The following is a 16,660-nucleotide window of genomic DNA, read 5'->3' on the forward strand; positions in this document are numbered from 1 at the left end:
AACAGCCTGGGTCCCTGCATCTCTGCACCAGGTGCATCAGGTGTGGGCAGGCAGGCTCAACCCGTCAGAAACCAAGTGTGGAGGGGCTTAGTGTGTGGGGATCCAGGTGTGCATAAGAGGGTTCTGTGTGGGTGGGTGTGGGATCTGGATGCACAGGGGCTTGTTGGGGGCATCCAGGTACAGGGACAATAGGACTCTGCTGGGAGTCCAGGTGAAGGTGGTGGGGGCTCAGTGGGGGGGGGTCTGGGTGCTGGGGCAGTGGGGCTCGTTGGGGTGGGGATGTGGGTACAGCTGGTTGGGGCTCAGTGGAGTGGTGGTCTGGGTGTAGGGGGCTCATCAAAGTGGTTCAGATGCAAGGAGGTGGGGCTCCTTGGGGTTAAGGTTCAAGTGAAGGGGGTGAGGTGGGTGGAGCTTCCTGCAGCCGGGAGAGATTTCTGGGGCTGGGGCTGGTTCTGACCTGGCCCCAGCCCTGGCCACTCCCTGCAGGAGAAGAGTAAGTCTCGTCCTCCCCTGTCCCCAGTCCAGCTGGCACTAGCAGCTGTGCCCAGTGCATGGTAGGAGCCACCAGCCAGGGCATCCCCACACCCCCTCACAGTGATTTACCTCCCCACCAGCTGCTCCGGGAGCCTGAAACAATGTGCCCATACTGCTGGGGAGGGAGGCATGACCACTCTTGCGGCTTCTCTTTGCTTCCCCATCAGATGTCATTTTTCTGCAGGGAAGCAAAGAAATCTGTGGGGGACATGATTCTGTGTGCGCATAGAGGCACAAAATTCCCCCAGAAGTAATATATTTTATTACTTATCATTAAGCATCTATATTACTTATCATTAATTACATGAAATGTAGAGGAGAGTAATGCTAATGGAAACCCACAGAAGAAAATTTATCAGGTGATAAAATTAATAATAAAATAACAAGAACAATTTAATTTATTTTTAAGGAAATTGGAGATTACTTTTTCTTTTCCAGACTTCACTCATTATCCCCTCTTTTGTATGTTAAGTTGCACAAATGACTATATTTATAAATTAGCTTCTTTGTACAATCACTATAAAACTTTAATAGAGAGTACAAATATTTTGTCTGTTGATCTTTCCTACCAAATCAAGACTAAAACCACCTTTTTGGTTCTGAAACTTTGTTTTAAAAGGAAAATAAGAAGCATAACTGAAACATATTATCTATTATTACTGAAAATAAATCTTGCTGACCTTTGTATTGATGCAAGTCAGTTAGGTTTTCCTGATAAGTCAGTATAATTGTTTGGTACTGAGTAACTATTTGTCGACGAAGGCTCTCCCAACAGGGAGACAGCTCTCCCAGCTCTTCTAGTTCACAAACCCTACAAGAAGAAAGAAAAATGTTTTCAACTCAGTTGTACACCTGAGCAAGAAGAAAATATGCAAGTGATGTCACACAACAGACTCCTCAGGCAATGCATTCTGAATTCCGTGAGAAGAGTTCCAGGCATAAGGGAATGTTTCAAAACGTACCTCCCAATACACCAGAATGGGCAAAATTAAGGAGCCTACTTTCTTTCCCTCCATTTATCCAGAGTTTTCAATAAGGGATAGATCCCAAGTGGGCCCCTATGTGGCCACACGGGGGTGGGCAAGAAGCCTCCCCTCTTCATGTGGCTGCACAGTCTCTGTGCTCTGGGAAGAACAGGAACAGCTTGCTTCTGCTCCTCCTAGGAATAAGGATAAGGGGAGAAGGAGGTGGGACCATGTCTTTGCCCTGAATCCACCAGTGCATTGTGATGAGGAGCAGCTCATAGCCTATTAGGCTGCTTCCCTGCCTTCCAGATCCTATATTTTCTCTTCCCTCCCCTCTCCATACAGAGTAGCAACTGTCTGCAGCTATCACCTGCCCCTTCTCTGTATGGGGGGGCTGGAGAGGGAATATAAACTATATGAGGGGAAGCAGCCTCATAGGCTATGAGCTGCAGACAGCTGCTTCCCTGCCTTTGAGATCCTATATACAGCACACACACACACTCACACTCCTCCTGCAGGTGTGATGCAGATGCAGATACAGATAAAAGACAGAGTGCACATCAAGGGTTGGATACCAGTTGATTCTTGCAGATGCGACCGAGATTTTTGTACCTGCACAGGGCTCTAGTTACCTTAAACACAAATTTGAGATAGTAGGCAAAGGAATCAGATCTAGCAGCTCCTTCTGTATGCTCTCTCAAGATCCCTGATCCATAACTTTTACCAATTATCTGTGTATAACTTGTAGAGTCCATTTGTGGAATTGACAGAATAATTCTCTATTAATTATATAGTATTTTAGCACATTATCAAAATTAAGCAAGTTTGTCCATCCCACAATAATCCAATGTGCTGACTCCCAACAGGCAACATATACACCTCTACCCCGATATAATGCGACCCGATATAACACAAATTCGTATATAACATGACAAAGCAGTGCTGGGGGGGGGGGGGGCTGCGCACTCAGGCGGATCAAAGCAAGTTTGACACAATGCGGTTTCACCTATAACGCGGTAAGATTTTTTGGCTCCTGAGGACAGCATTATATCGGGGTAGAGGTGTAGTATTTACCAATGATTCATAGATTTTGGCCAGAAGGAACTGTCATGATAATCTAGTCACATCCTTCTGCATAACAAGCCATATAATTTTATTCAGTGATTTCTGCAGCAAGCCCATGGTTTAAAGCCTTCAAGTGAGGTGGAATCCATCACATCCTTTAGTTAGATGTACCACGGTGACATGGACATACCCTGGAGTGCAGTACAAATATTAGGTAGACATATCCCTCTGGCTATATGCATCCTGTTACTCTTCACACAGAGCTCTTGTGCAGAAGAACTTTACATGAGTGGCACCATCAGCAGGCAGCGGGCCCTCTGAAGGGATCTCAGACACACACAGACTTTAAGGACAGAAGGGACCATCATGATCACCTAATTTGACCTCCTGCACATTGCAGGCCACAGGACCTCACCCACCCAGTACTGCACAGGGCCGGCTCCAGCTTTTTTTGCCACCCCAAGCGGCTAAGGGGGGGGAGGGGGGAAAGAGATAAAGCCACGATCGGCGGTAGCTCTACCGCACCGCTTCATTCTTCGATGGCGATTCAGTGGCTGGTCCTTCCCTCCAAGAGGGACGGAGGGACCCACCACAGAATTGCTTCCGAAGACCTGGACGTGCCGCCCCTTGGAGCCGGCCCTGGTACTGCAGTAGGCTCATAACCTGTGGATGAGTTACTGAAGTCCTCAAATCATGATTTAAGGACTTCAAGTAACTAGAGAATCCACCATTTACTCTAGTTCAAACCAGCAAGTGACCTGTGCCCCATGCTGCAGAGGAAGGCAAAAACAAACAGACAAACAAAAAAACCCCTAGGGTCTCTGCCACTCTGACCTGGTGAACAATTCCTTCCTGACCCCAAATATGGCAAATCAGTTAAACCCTGCCCATGTGGGTGAGACACACCAGCCAGACACCTGGGAAAGAATTCTCTGTAGTAACTCAGAGCCCTCCCACTCTTGTGTCCCATCTCCGGCCATTGAAGATATTTGCTAATAGCAGTCATGGATAGGCCATTGCCATTGTAGGCAATCTCATCATACCATCCTCTCCATAAAACTTTTCAAGCTCAGTCTTAAAACAAGGTTATGTTTTTTACATCATCTACTCCTGTTAGAAAGCTGTTCCAGAACTTTGCTAATCTTCTGGTTAGAAACCATCTAATTTCAAACTTAAACTTATTGCTGGGCAGTTTATATCTATTTGTTCTTGTGCCAACCTTAGCCCTTAACTTAAATAATTCCGCTCCCTCCACGATGTTTACATCTCTGATGTATTTATAAAGAGCAATCATATCTCCCCTCCTCCTTCATTTTGTTAGGCTAAACAAGCCAAGCTCTTTAAGTCTCCTCCTATAAGGTAGGTTCTTTAGTCCTCTGATCATCCTAGTAGCCCCTCTCTGCACCTGTTCCAGTTTGAATTCATCTTTCTTAAACATGGGAGACCAGATTTGCACACAGCATTCCGGATGAGATCTCACCAGTGCCTTGTATAATGGTGATATTTCCCCCATATCTAGTGTAATTATCTAGCTCATGCATCCTAAGATTGCAATAGCCTTTTCCATGACTGCATCACGTTGGCAGCTCATAGCCATTCTGTGATCAACCAATACACTCAGGTCTTTCTCCAGCTCTGTTGCTTCCAACTGATACAACTCCAATTTATAGCAAAAACTCTTGTTGTTAGTCCCTAAGTGCATGACCTTGCACTTTGCATTATTAAATTTCATCCCATTTCTATTACTCTAGTTTTCAAGATTATCCAAATCTTCCTGTATGATATACTGGTCCTCCTCTGTATTGGCAATACCTCCCAACTTTGTATCGTCCACAATTTTTGTTACTCCCACTTTTTGTGATAAGGTCATTAATGAAAATATTAAATAAAATTGGGTCCCATGACTGATCCTTGAGGTACTCCACTAGTAACCTCCCTCCAGCCTGACAGTTCACCTTTCAGCATGACCCATTGAAGTCTCCTCTTTAACCAGTTCCTTACCCATCTTTCGATTCCTGTATTACTCCCCATCTTCTCCAATTTAACTAATAATTTCTCTTGTGGAACTGTATCAAATACTTTACTGAAATCCAGGTAGATTAAATCTACTGCATTTCCTTTGTCTCATCAGTTATCTTCTCAAAGAAAGAGATCAGGCCTGGCATGATCTACCTTTTATAAAACCATGTTATATTTTATTCCAATTTCTGTTTACCCCTATGTGCTTAGCTACTCTCTCTTTCAAATACTTCCTAAAAAGCCTATATAAAGTCTGCTCTATAGCAAGTCAAAAAAAATCAAAAGCCTTAAATCTATGCTAGGCCTCACTAGTAACCCACTAAACTCATTATATATATATACACATATACACACACACACACACAGAGATCTTAATATTAAAGATATATGACACAATTACATACAACTGAGGTCAAACTAATGGGCCTGTCATTTCCTAGATCACGTTTTTCCTCTCTCTTAAATATATATTTGCAATTCTCCAGTCATAGGCTATGACTCCCCAGTTTATGGATTCATTAATTGTCTTAGCTCTTGGGCTTTCAATTTCACATGCCAGTTCTGATAACATTCTTGGATGGAGATTATCTGGGACCGTCGACTTGGTACAATTTAGCTGTTTGAGTCTAGGGCAGGTGTCCTAGGGTCAACTACTTATGACAGCAGGGGTGGGCAAACTACGGCCCGCAGGCCGGATAGCGGGACTGTCCTGCCCGGCCCCCGAGCTCCTGACCCAGGAGGCTCACACCCTTGGCCCCACCCTTGCTATCCCCCATCCCCCGCAGCCTCAGCTCGCTCGCTCCGCCGCTGGCGCAATGCTCTGGGTGGCGGGGCTGCGAGCTCCTGGGGCAGCGAGGTGCGGAGCCCGGCCTGACCCAGTCTCTGTGCTGCACGGTGGCGGCGGCTGCGTGGCTGTAGCGCCGCCAGCCAGCGGTGCTCCAGGCAGTGTGGTAAGGGGGCAGGGGACAGGGGGGGTTGGATAGAGGGCAGAGGAGTTCGGGGTGGTGGTCAGAGGGCGGGGGTGTGGATAGGGCAGAGGTGGGCAAATTACAGACCGCGAGCCACATCTGGCCTGCGGGGCCATCCTGCCCAGCCCCTGAGCTCCCAGCTGGCCCCGGCCCCTCCCCGGCTGTCCTTCCTCCCCCGCAGCCTCAGCTTGCTGTGCTGGCAGCGCGGCATCCTGGCTGGCTCCGGGGCTGGGCGGCGCGGTGCAGGGGCAGATTTACAAGTGAACACAGGGTGCCCTGGCAAAGGCCCCCCAACAACAGGGGGACCCAGGGCCGGGCACTCGGGCAACTCAACACTGGCTGCACTGAAATCATATGCAGGCGGGCGGTGCAGATGGCGGGAGCGCAGGGAATGCAGGTGGAGGACTCAGGGGGAGCACTGGGAGGCCACGCAGCCGGCCAGAGAGAAGCGGCCCTTTGAAGGGGAAACCGCCGCTTCTCTCTGGCTGTGCGGCTGCCCCTGCTCCTGTTGAGTCCTCCGCCCATGTTTGCGGGGCCACATTCCGAAAGGGGCGGGGGGGGGGGAAGATGGATAAGGGGTAGGGTCCTGGAAGGGGGCGGTCAGGGGCAGGGGGTCCTGGAAGGGGGTGATCAGGGGGTGGGGGGGGGTAGATGGAGGGGGGTCGGTTGGGGACAAGGAGCAGAGGGGTTGGATGGGTTTGGAGGTTCTTAGGGGGGCAGTCAGGGGGCAGGAAGTGGGAGGGGGTGGATAAGGGGTGGGGGGCAGGCTGTTTGGGAGGGGGCACAGTCTTCCCTACCTGGCCCTCCATACTGTTTTGCAACCCCAATGTGGCCCTTGGGCCAAAAAGTTTGCCCACCCCTGGTCTAGGGTCATGGGCTCAGTCCACCTCTGACAGGCTCCATAAGGGAGAATGAGGCCACTCAGGTTCACCTGGGAAGACTTAACTCACTGAGTAAGTGGGAGGCAGTTAATTATGTTAATTATGCAGGGAAACACCCAGGCATGATAAAAGGAAGCTACTCCCAGTAGGGAGGGAGGCTAGAAAACAGGCTCCTGGGGAAAGGAACAGTCCCCAGATTACAGAAAGAGAAGGCTCCCAAGGAGAGGGCTTGTCAGGTCAGGGGGATCATTAGGAAAGGAAAATAAGGAAGAATGCTCTTAGGTAGGAGAGGCTCTGCAAAGGAGAAGCTACGAATGCGAAGTGTCAGCAGAACCTGGCCCCCATGGAAGGACTTCATCAGTCCACAGATTAGAGCAGTGATATGCTGTTCTGAGGAAGGGTCGTCATGGTTTGACTTGTGTGGGCACTTTAACCCAAGAGGAGAGACCCTTTCCCAGATAATGACAAGAGCCCTGGCTCCAGAAGAGGGTTCCAGGTCAAGAGGGCCTTCGCTGGTAACGGATGCGGACATAAGTGAGGTTGATGGACCAAAGTTAACTCAGCCTTCTGTCCCTCCTGCTAGTGATGCTGGAGTGGAGGTCTATCTGTATAATGTTCTCCTTTGCATTAAATAAATTAGATCCCCACAGAGGCACTGCTCAATACACACAAGCCTCACTGGACTTATTGAAATCCCAATAGCGGAAACTGAGGCAGAGACATAATGGTAATGTTGCACCAGTCCACCGGGAGGACTCCAGGGATCAAGGCCCTCTCCACAAGCAGAAATCAAGATCACCCAAGTACATTTTAAGCTGTCATCCTAATGGTAGACAGGAGTGATTATACTGGCTTGCCACCTAAAGCTGCATAGTATTTCTCAAGGTTTCAGTACAGAGAGAGTAGAGAGGAATACCTGGGTAGATCTAACGTATCCTGGGAGTACATACTATTAAAGTTTTCAACCCAGATTATAATACAAAAAATAAAATATACAATAAAAATATGCATCATTGTAGGTTTTCAGTCTGCAAAAAAATTCAGACAATTCATCTTAAAGAGAATTACACCTCTACCGCGATATAACACTGTCCTGCGGAGCCAAAAAAATCTTACCGCGTTATAGGTGAAACTGTGTTATATTGAACTTGCTTTGATCCACCGGAGTACGCAGCCCTGCCCCTCCCTTCCTTCCTCCCCTCCCCCCCGAGCACTGCTTTACCGCGTTATATCCAAATTTGTGTTATATCGAGGTAGCGGTGTATTTATTAATTTAACAATACAGAAGATACTGCATGAAAATAAGAAAGAACTTCCATCTGATATTCTGCATACCTGAATGGAGAGTAAAGATATCCCAATGCCCTTCAACTAAGGGCCCATTTTTCTAAATTACAGAAAGTCGTTTTCACCTCTAAGCAATACAGTTCAGTATTTAAAAGCTTGTATTACTGGTATTTGTTATGAAACCAGAATTCAGAAGAACATTCATAGAACTTCATTACTTTACAGAAAGTATCCTTGAGTGGTGAGATTTTCTAGCTAATGCTTGAGTGAATTCCACTGAGTAAAGTCTAATATCAAGGAGTAGCTTGTCCTGTTCATTCTAATTCTCTGCTGTTACATTTAGGTTCTTTACCATGTCCATCTAAAGGGTCTAAAGCAGGGGTTCTCAACCTTTTTCTTTCTGAGGCCCCACCAACATGCTATAAAAACTCCATGGCCCACTAGTGCCCCAAATGGTTTTCTGCATATGAAAGCCAGGGCTGGCATTAGGAGTTGGCAAGCAGAGCAATTGCCTGATGCCTCATGCCACAGGGACTCCCGCGAAGCTGCATTGCTCAGGCTTTGGCGTCAGCCCAGGTGGTGGGGCTCAGGGCCCTGGACTTCAGCCTCATGAGGTTGGGCTCTGGCTTTCTGCCCTGGGCCCCAGCAAGTCTAATGCCGGCCCTACCTGGCAGCCCCCCTGATGGGGGCCTTGGACCCCTGGTTAAGAACCACTGATCTAAAGGCCACTGAGCAGAGTCCAAGAGTCTGGGTTCCAGCCTGAGCCCGAACATCTACACTGCAATTAAACAGCCCCTTAGCCCAAGACCCACAAGGCCTGAGTCAGTGGGCACAGGCCAGCTGCAGGTGTCTAACTGCAGTGTAGACATACCCTTAGCCAGCAACATTCTTACTAACCACATTTAGCCTGTGGCAGACAGAACATTAGTCAGGATAGATGCATCCCTTTACTCTTTTCACACTACTCTGTGAAATTTTAATATCCTCAACCGTTATAAAAAGAGGTAGCTATTAATGTCTCCTGTTACAGGGCACAAAGAATGCTAGCTGTCAACAACATCGTAACTACTTACGAGCCCCACCCACACTCCTTGTGCACCTAAAGACTCGTGGCCAGGTACCTGGAGGATACACTATACAGTGCAACAGTTGGGTAGCCTCCACTGGCAGAGGTCTCCCAGGAACCCCCCGAGTAGGAGATAACAAGCCCTCATCATTGCAGTATCCCACTCATCATTGCAGTATCCAAGTGTCTCAGGTACAGCTGTCCTAGCTGTCATGTATGAGTTAGGAACACTCGCAGACCCATCATATTGTGCAGCCTTTTACCTTTCAATTGGACTAAATAATGCTTGCTGCATCAAAATACTAAAGGTAGTTACGAACACTTATCATTAAAAATTTACCTCAGTATTTAAAGATGCTTTTTATAGAACTGCACATCATCTGAATAACGCAATCTCCACAATACCACTTTTGTTATCACTTTACATTTATCCTGACCACGATAAATTATTACACCTTCCTCTACATAGACACAAGTGTAAATCAAGAGTTTAAGTCAAGGAGTCAGCCCCTGACCTGCTGTAAAATGTCACAGCTCCATTTGACTTCCACAGAGCTCTGCTGATTTATACCTGCTGAGAATCTGGCCCAAACGAGATAAAGCAGTGTAAGACACTCCACAGTGAGATGAGCATCAGGCCTGTGCAAGATACAGTTCATGGCCAATCTAGTGGTGACATGAAGGTATTGACTTTGTTAACAATAAGAGGGCAGTGACCAAGTTTCTGCAGTCACTATTTCTGCTGCAATCTCTTTGTTGTTACAATTTGTTCTCTTCCAGCTCAGCAAAGGATGCACATCACTGCTGTATTACAGCACACATAAATTTGTTCACCCTTACCTGGCTGCATCTTCTTCAAGCAGAAGCTTCACAAACTGTCTGGGGATGTGCAGTGACAGTACACTCTCAGCCATCTGCTCCAAGATTCTCAGGTGGTTCCCATCAGTTGTGGGGAAACGATACATTCGACAAATGGCACCACCAAACACTAAAATATTAAAACCACTTTATGTAAATGTGTGGTTTAAGTTCAGCATTTACAAAGTCTCCCCTCACCCATTACATTAAGCTACACTGACTAGATTCAATATTGGTTGCTTGTAAAAATCCAATTTAAGTCATTCACCTATCTAGCTTTTTCAAATGCGATTTTTATAGGAGGGAGCTTTCTACTCACTGTCAAAGAAAAAACCCCAAACCCAAAGGCATTCAAAATATTTTAAAGGAAAAAAGGAACAATTCATTTTTTTTAAATTTCTTCACATATTGAACTTTTTCTCCTAATACATAAGTCTGTAGGAGAAGGAAGGACTGGCCATGGTAGATGAATGTAATGGCAAACAACTTGTAAGATATTTTGCTTCACAAAATACTGTTTGTACTACAAAGTGCTGTAGTGTGGGTGGCAAAATAAATTATGCTTATGGGTCTCAATTCAGCAACCAATCCCTATTCAACTTCAAACAAATTACTATGCTTGAGTGCTTTGCGAACTGGGGCTATGATGGAGGCAACAAGAGATTAGCTGTCACCGATACTGTAAACATGCTAAGTATAGTAAGAACTGTCAATACACCAGGGCCGGCTCCAGACCCCAGCGCGCCAAGCACGTGCTTGGGGCAGCATTTTGCCGGGAGGGCGGCAGGCGGCTCCAGCAGATGCTCCACCGGAGCCGCGGGACCAGCGCACCCTCCGCAGGCATGCCTGCAAGAGGTCCCCCGGAGCCGCGGGACCGGCGACCGGCAGCGCGCCCCCTATGGCATGCCGCCGTGCTTGGGGCGGCCAAATTCCTAGAGCTGCCCCTGCAATACACACAGAACAAATATATTAATCTGATAGCAGGTGAGCTATCAATATCTGCCCAGTTAGCTCCTTACCGGATTTTAGTAACACATCTTTCCGTAAAGAAGCATATTTGGATCGGATTCCTAAAGATTCTGTTAAACTTTCATCAACTGGCAATACAGTCTAAAAGACACAAATAGTAAAGTATGTACAATGTAAAACCTCAACACCAAGTCAAGCTAAACTGGTGAGACTCAACATAAAGAGATGAAGATAATATTCAAAACAGAAAATGTTTAAAATACATATTCCAAACATGTTTATCAGGGACCATCACTATCCTGACTGCAAACTGAAATACTAAAAACATCTAATGATCAGATCTTCAGATAAGGGATCTACTTTTTATTTGTACTGCAAACCCCCAGCACACTTCTGAGTGCTGTAAAAATTAAGGGCCAGATCCTCAGCTGCTGTAAATTAGCATAGCTCTATAGTCTACATCAATTTACTGCCAAGTTGAGGACCTGGCCCAATAAATAATGATGATAATCCACATTCTGAACACAATACAGGTATACCGATTATATGACTTCAGATGTATTCACAATACAGAGTCTGCAGCACTAAACTTGTTCTCTAAGCAGGCAGGCAACTATAAATATCTGCTCTAGAGAACACTGCTTGTTACTATCAGAAAAGACCCAGATTTCAGATAATAGTGTGGTCTGTTCTTTTAAACTATCTAATCGTATTTCTACTTCACAAGCTGTCCTTCTTGAACTTCCATTTTCACTGATAGTTTCTAATAATCTAGTTTAAGCATTTACTTGGTACTGCCTTCAGATTCACAAATGGACATCAGTGAATTTCTTGTGAAATCAGCTACTTCCCATAGACATGCATCATGCACAGTAGTAGGTAGTGGTTTTTGTGTCGTTGGTTTTTTTTGAGGGCAGATAGAATAAGAGCCCTATCTATTACCACAGACAAGTTTCCATCCCACCATCTTCAAGAACTCACAGCATTACAAAAAACTGTATATCACAGGCTGTGCCCTAAGTATTTAATCAACACTGAACTGTTTGTTACAGATTAACCAGCTAATATTTGTACAGTACATTGAAAATGTAAAGGACTATAAGTGCTAAGTAGAATTAGTAAGTGATTGGGTAGAGGGGGAGGCAATTTGCAGACTATAACATTATCTATAACATTGTCTTCAGTAATCCTGTATTTATCTGAGTCTGATACAATGTTCACACTCACCCTCCCATTAATGGTGTCAGGAGATCTTGTTACAGGAGGCTTTTGGTCCGTTTTTTCTTCCATTTGCCATCCTATAACTGTGATGTTACCTACACGATCACTTTCAGCAGACCTGCAACAAACAAGTGGTTTTTTTTTGTTTGTTTTTTTTTAAGAGAGGGATCTGTTTGTCAATAGGCGACCAATTACTACTACACACAATACAATGATCTGTGAATTCAATGAACATTTAAAATTAGGAAGCTTATAACATGGAGATACAAGTAAACTGATTTTACATGCAAGATATTAAATGACACCAATAGGAAGACATTAATCTCATTCTATAAAGATTGGCCTGCTAGCTGTATATGATCTTATACACTGTACCATATGTGGTGCTAAATGGGAGAGAGTAAAGAGGACAGCAGCATCCATAGCAAGGAATAGTCTTCACTTTGTCAGTTTTACATTCTTAATGATATTTTAAAGTTATTGTTTGCATTTAACAAAGTGCAATGGTGATTCAAACAAATAGCTGTTAGAAATAGTGCTGGAGAGTAAATGAAAAAAGCACACGAGACTACAAGAACAGATCTAGACACACATGCAGCACGGCACATGTGGAATCAAGTTTTGAAAAGGAAAAGATTGAGCAGATGTTGCTCTGCATTCTAGTTACATTTTTTAAGAGTAATGTGATAAGGGGAAGAGAGTTTCATACCCACCCACCCTTTCCCAGTCAATCATACTGCACTTGATATTAAAAAATATTTTATAATAGTTTTGTTTCCTACTCAATAATGAGAGAACACCACCTAATCGACTGATTACTCATGATACAGGCCACGTAGAACGCTAGAAAGTCTGCCACCAGCTTCCCCTGCCCCAAAACATCTCTTCTCCACAGCTGTGGATAAATAGCCTATTTTGTTACAGTCTGTTTCCTTTCTGACTCCGCTCATTACTACCTGCCCCAACACATCCTCTGTTGCCAAATCCAGTCAATTTTTCCTTTCTAACATATCGGGGGGAGGCAGGGGGAAAATCCTCCTCCTTTTGTCCCTACCATCAAAAGCCTTGTCTATGCCTTGGTCATCTCTTACCTTCACTAATGCAACCTCCTCTATGCTTCTCCCACCGATTCCTTCAGGGCATTCAATATGCTGTTGCTGCAATCATCTTCCTCTCCAGTCTCTCTGACCACGCTAATCCTCTACAAAGATCCCTTCCCTGATTTCCCTTCACCTTTCACATCACGTTCAAGATTCTCACCAATGCCTCTTTAGCATTGCCACCCACAGTTACACATTTGAGCTCAGTTCCTCCTAATTTCCTCCTGCTCCCCTCACTCTGTACAAGCTTCCAAACTTCTCCCACACTTGATTTCATACCTCCAAGCTGACCCCTAAGGGTGGAACTGTATCCCTGTTCTTTGGCACCAAGCTACCATCCCCACGAGACACTCTCCTCCCCTGAAGCTTTTCAACATTAATCCACCCAGTAAATTATTTTTTAAATAATAGTAAAGATATCTGCTCTGTTTTGAGACTGGTTCTTCCTATAGCTAGAGTGTTGTAAGGACAAACACACTAAAGTCTGTGAGATGCTCAGATACTACAGAAATGGAGACCATATAAACACCTTACATAGATAAGTAGAGAGACAGGGTGGGTGAGGTAATATCTTTCATTGGACCAATTTCTGTTGGTGAGAAAGACACACTTTCAAGCTTACTGAGAGCTCAGTAGCGAAGATATCCAATGTAAATAAGAAAAGCTTCTGGTTTTCCAGGGTCTCCTTTGTCTGTCTCACTCTCACACACCTTAGATATCAGTATAGTTAAGAGTAGCTAGTTTTGCCAATGTATGTGTACTGTGTGCTGTACACACACACCCTGCATGTCAAGGCAATTTGATGAAATACACAAAGAGAAAAGAAATTGTACTTGTGGGTACACTTTCAACTTGCAGAATTAAAGACAACTCCCAACAAACAATTACAGCACTCTCATTCCTTGTTCCCTGCCTGCTTTGCCCCCAAAAATCTATCCCAATATTTGAAAAGGTTCCTATGTTCTACATGTTTTAAATGTCACCCAATAACTGATTTTCATTAGTAGAGCCCTTGAACTTTGAACATTTATTTTAAATTAAAAATCAAGAACCATTTTCACAACATGCTCCTGGCCCTACTAATCACAGTGGTAGGAATGTTAGTTTCTGATGGACTGAAACTGCATTACAAACCTTAGTGTTAAATGCAATCTATGGTTCTTCTCCTGAAGTAATTCCTTTACCGTGAACATTCCAGAACCCAATAAATACATCTGAAAAGAGGAACACTATTAGTGTAGAAATTTCAATTCATAAAGCACCTATCCATAAGCGCAAGTTGTGTACAATGATTAAACACTACAATTATAAATAAATATTTAAGAACAAAATACTATTACAAACAGCAAATATAAATAAACTCCCCAACCAGGCCCAGAAAGCATAAAATAAACAAACAAAAAACCCACTACCTTGGGGATTTTTCCCTAGAGGAAAACAAGACCTTCACTTTCGCTGGGCTTGAGGGAAAGGACTTTCCCAACATATACAAGCCAATCCAAAGGGCATGGAAATGGTGCAGTCTTGCATGGAAGAGCAAGGGGGGTGACCTTCACTCTCTATATTAATGGATCCGAGAACAAGCTCAGTATTTCCTTCTAGGCAATAATAATGAAGGTCCTGATTGTGCCCTCCACCCTAAAGGCTTATGGGTAAGAGAGAGGATTGGGTAGGACTCAGAATGACCAGGGAGACATTTCATCCTCCTATTGACTCCCAAAGACTCTACAACCTCAGACTGTGTCATCTATTCTGCACAGCCTCCCCACTGCGATTCTGAGACAGCCACAGATGGGGGAGTCATGGGAGACCCTGATGGAGCCACAGCGTCAGGGAGTCATGGGAGAACAGGCAATGGGGCCAGAGCCAGTGCAGACAGAGAAAGATTAAGATTTAGTGAGGCCCTGGTCACAAAGAACATTTGGGTCCCCTACATCACAGGGACTCAGGGCACTAGAACTGGGAGGACCAGGGGGCCATGCCCCGCCCACTTTTTAACATAGGCATAGTAGCTTCAGGTAGGTGCAGAGCAGCAGGGGCTGCATTTCGCGGCGGGCGAGGCCTCAGGTGGGCCTTAATACCCCCTTGCCACGGGGCTAGGGTTGCCAACTTTCTAATTGCAGAAAACCCCGCCCCCTGCCCCACTCACTCCATTCCCCCTCCCTCCGTTGCTCACTCTATCCACCCTCACTCACTTTCACTGAGCTGGGGCAGGGAATTGTGGTGTGGGAAAGGGTAAGGGCTCTGGGGTGGGGCCAGAATAAGGTGTTTGGGGTGTGGGAGGGAACTCCAGGCTGGGACAGAGGGCTGGGGTGCAGGAGGGGGTGAGGGCTCTGGCTGGGAGTGCGGTCTCTGGGGTGGAGCCAGAAATGAGGGGTTCAGGGTGCAGGAGGGGGCTCTGGGCTGGGGCAGGGTGTTGGAGTGCAGGAAGGGGTGAGGCCTCTGGCTAGGGGTGAGGCCTCTGGGGTGGGGCCGGGGATGAGGGTTTTGAGGTGCAGGAAAGGGTGCCGACCTGGGGCAGGGGGCTGGGGTGTGGGAGGGGGTTTTGAGCTGGGGCAGGGAGTTGAGGTGTGTGGGGGTGTACAGGGTGTGGGCTCTGGGACAGAGTTAGGATGCAGGAGGTGGTTCCGACCCGGGGCTGGGGGTTGAGGTGCAGAAGGGGGATTGGGGTGCAGACTCTGGGAAGTAGTTTAGGTGCAGGAGGAGGCTCATGGCTGGGGCAGGGGGTTGGGCTGTGGGAGGGGGTTGGGGTGCGGGCTCCAGCTGGATGGCGCTGACCCCAGGCAGCTCCTGGAAGTGGCGAAATGTCTAGCTCCTAGGCAGAGGGGCCAGGGGGCTCTGCGCACTGCCCGTGCCTGCAAATGCCACCCCTGCAGCTCCCTTTGGCCATGGATCCTGGCCTCCCTGGCCACCCCTGTGCCTAGGAGCTGCAGGGACATGGCAGTCACTTCCAGAAGCCACACAGAGCCAGGGCAGGCAGGGAGCCTGCCATAGCCCCACTGCACGGCCAACTGGACTTTTAGTGGCCCGGTCAGCACCGCTACCAGGGTCCCTTTTCAACTGGGCGTTCCAGTTGAAAACCGGACACCTGGCAACCCTACATGGGGCCCTGCCCCTGCTCCTCCTCTTCCCAAGGCTCTGCCCCCTGGCCAGGCCAGAAACCAGAGCCAGGCCATGATAAGAGCTTCCCAGGGAGTCCAGGCCAATGTGCGGAGCCCCAGATCCTCCATCTGCCCCAGGCAGCATGCCCAGGTGTGCGGAGATATGGGCTGAGGGCTGCTCTTGGGCACCCTGGCCCCCCACCCAAGACAGGTGAAGGGTCTGGGGCTTCCCACAGCAGCTGAGGTTCCTTGGGCAGCTCTTACCATGATGTGGCTCTGGCTTTTGGCCTACCCAGTGGGTGGGGACTCTGGGGGAAGAAGAGCAGGGGGTGGGCCACCAGTCTGGTGCCAGTGGCCCCCCATTTCTCCAGTTTCCGGCGCTCCTGAGGGGGCCCTGAATTGGCTCTCACCTTGGCCACCTGTAGAGTGAAGGAGACCTCTGAATCTATGGGTTTTTCTGTGGGGAAGCAAATCCCATCCTCTCAATGGGGCAACGCCAGGGGTGGGGAGAATTTCAGTGATTCCCTTCTCCAGAACTTTCTCTTGCTCATTTTTCTGCAGAAGGGGATGAGCTGGGTCGAAGTTTTAGTTTTTCTTGGACTTTGGTTTGTTGGTGGGTAATACAC

General features: G+C 46.9%; 1 protein-coding gene across 11 annotated transcripts in view; it reads right to left on the reverse strand.

Moving 5' to 3' along the window:
• INPP4A (inositol polyphosphate-4-phosphatase type I A) overlaps positions 1-16,660 on the reverse strand; it is a 210,632-nt gene that overhangs the window by 63,039 nt on the left and 130,933 nt on the right. For all 11 annotated transcript variants that reach the window (XM_045005413.1, XM_045005372.1, XM_045005397.1 and 8 more), the window contains 5 exons: positions 14,068-14,147; positions 11,840-11,951; positions 10,663-10,753; positions 9,626-9,773; positions 1,215-1,345 (listed from right to left, as the gene is read on the reverse strand). In XM_045005413.1, the coding sequence (XP_044861348.1) occupies positions 1,215-1,345; positions 9,626-9,773; positions 10,663-10,753; positions 11,840-11,951; positions 14,068-14,147 (562 nt within the window). The remainder of the gene's footprint in view (positions 1-1,214; positions 1,346-9,625; positions 9,774-10,662; positions 10,754-11,839; positions 11,952-14,067; positions 14,148-16,660) is intronic.

Source organism: Mauremys mutica, chromosome 1 (genome assembly GCF_020497125.1).
Source record: "Mauremys mutica isolate MM-2020 ecotype Southern chromosome 1, ASM2049712v1, whole genome shotgun sequence".
Taxonomy (NCBI): domain Eukaryota; kingdom Metazoa; phylum Chordata; order Testudines; family Geoemydidae; genus Mauremys; species Mauremys mutica.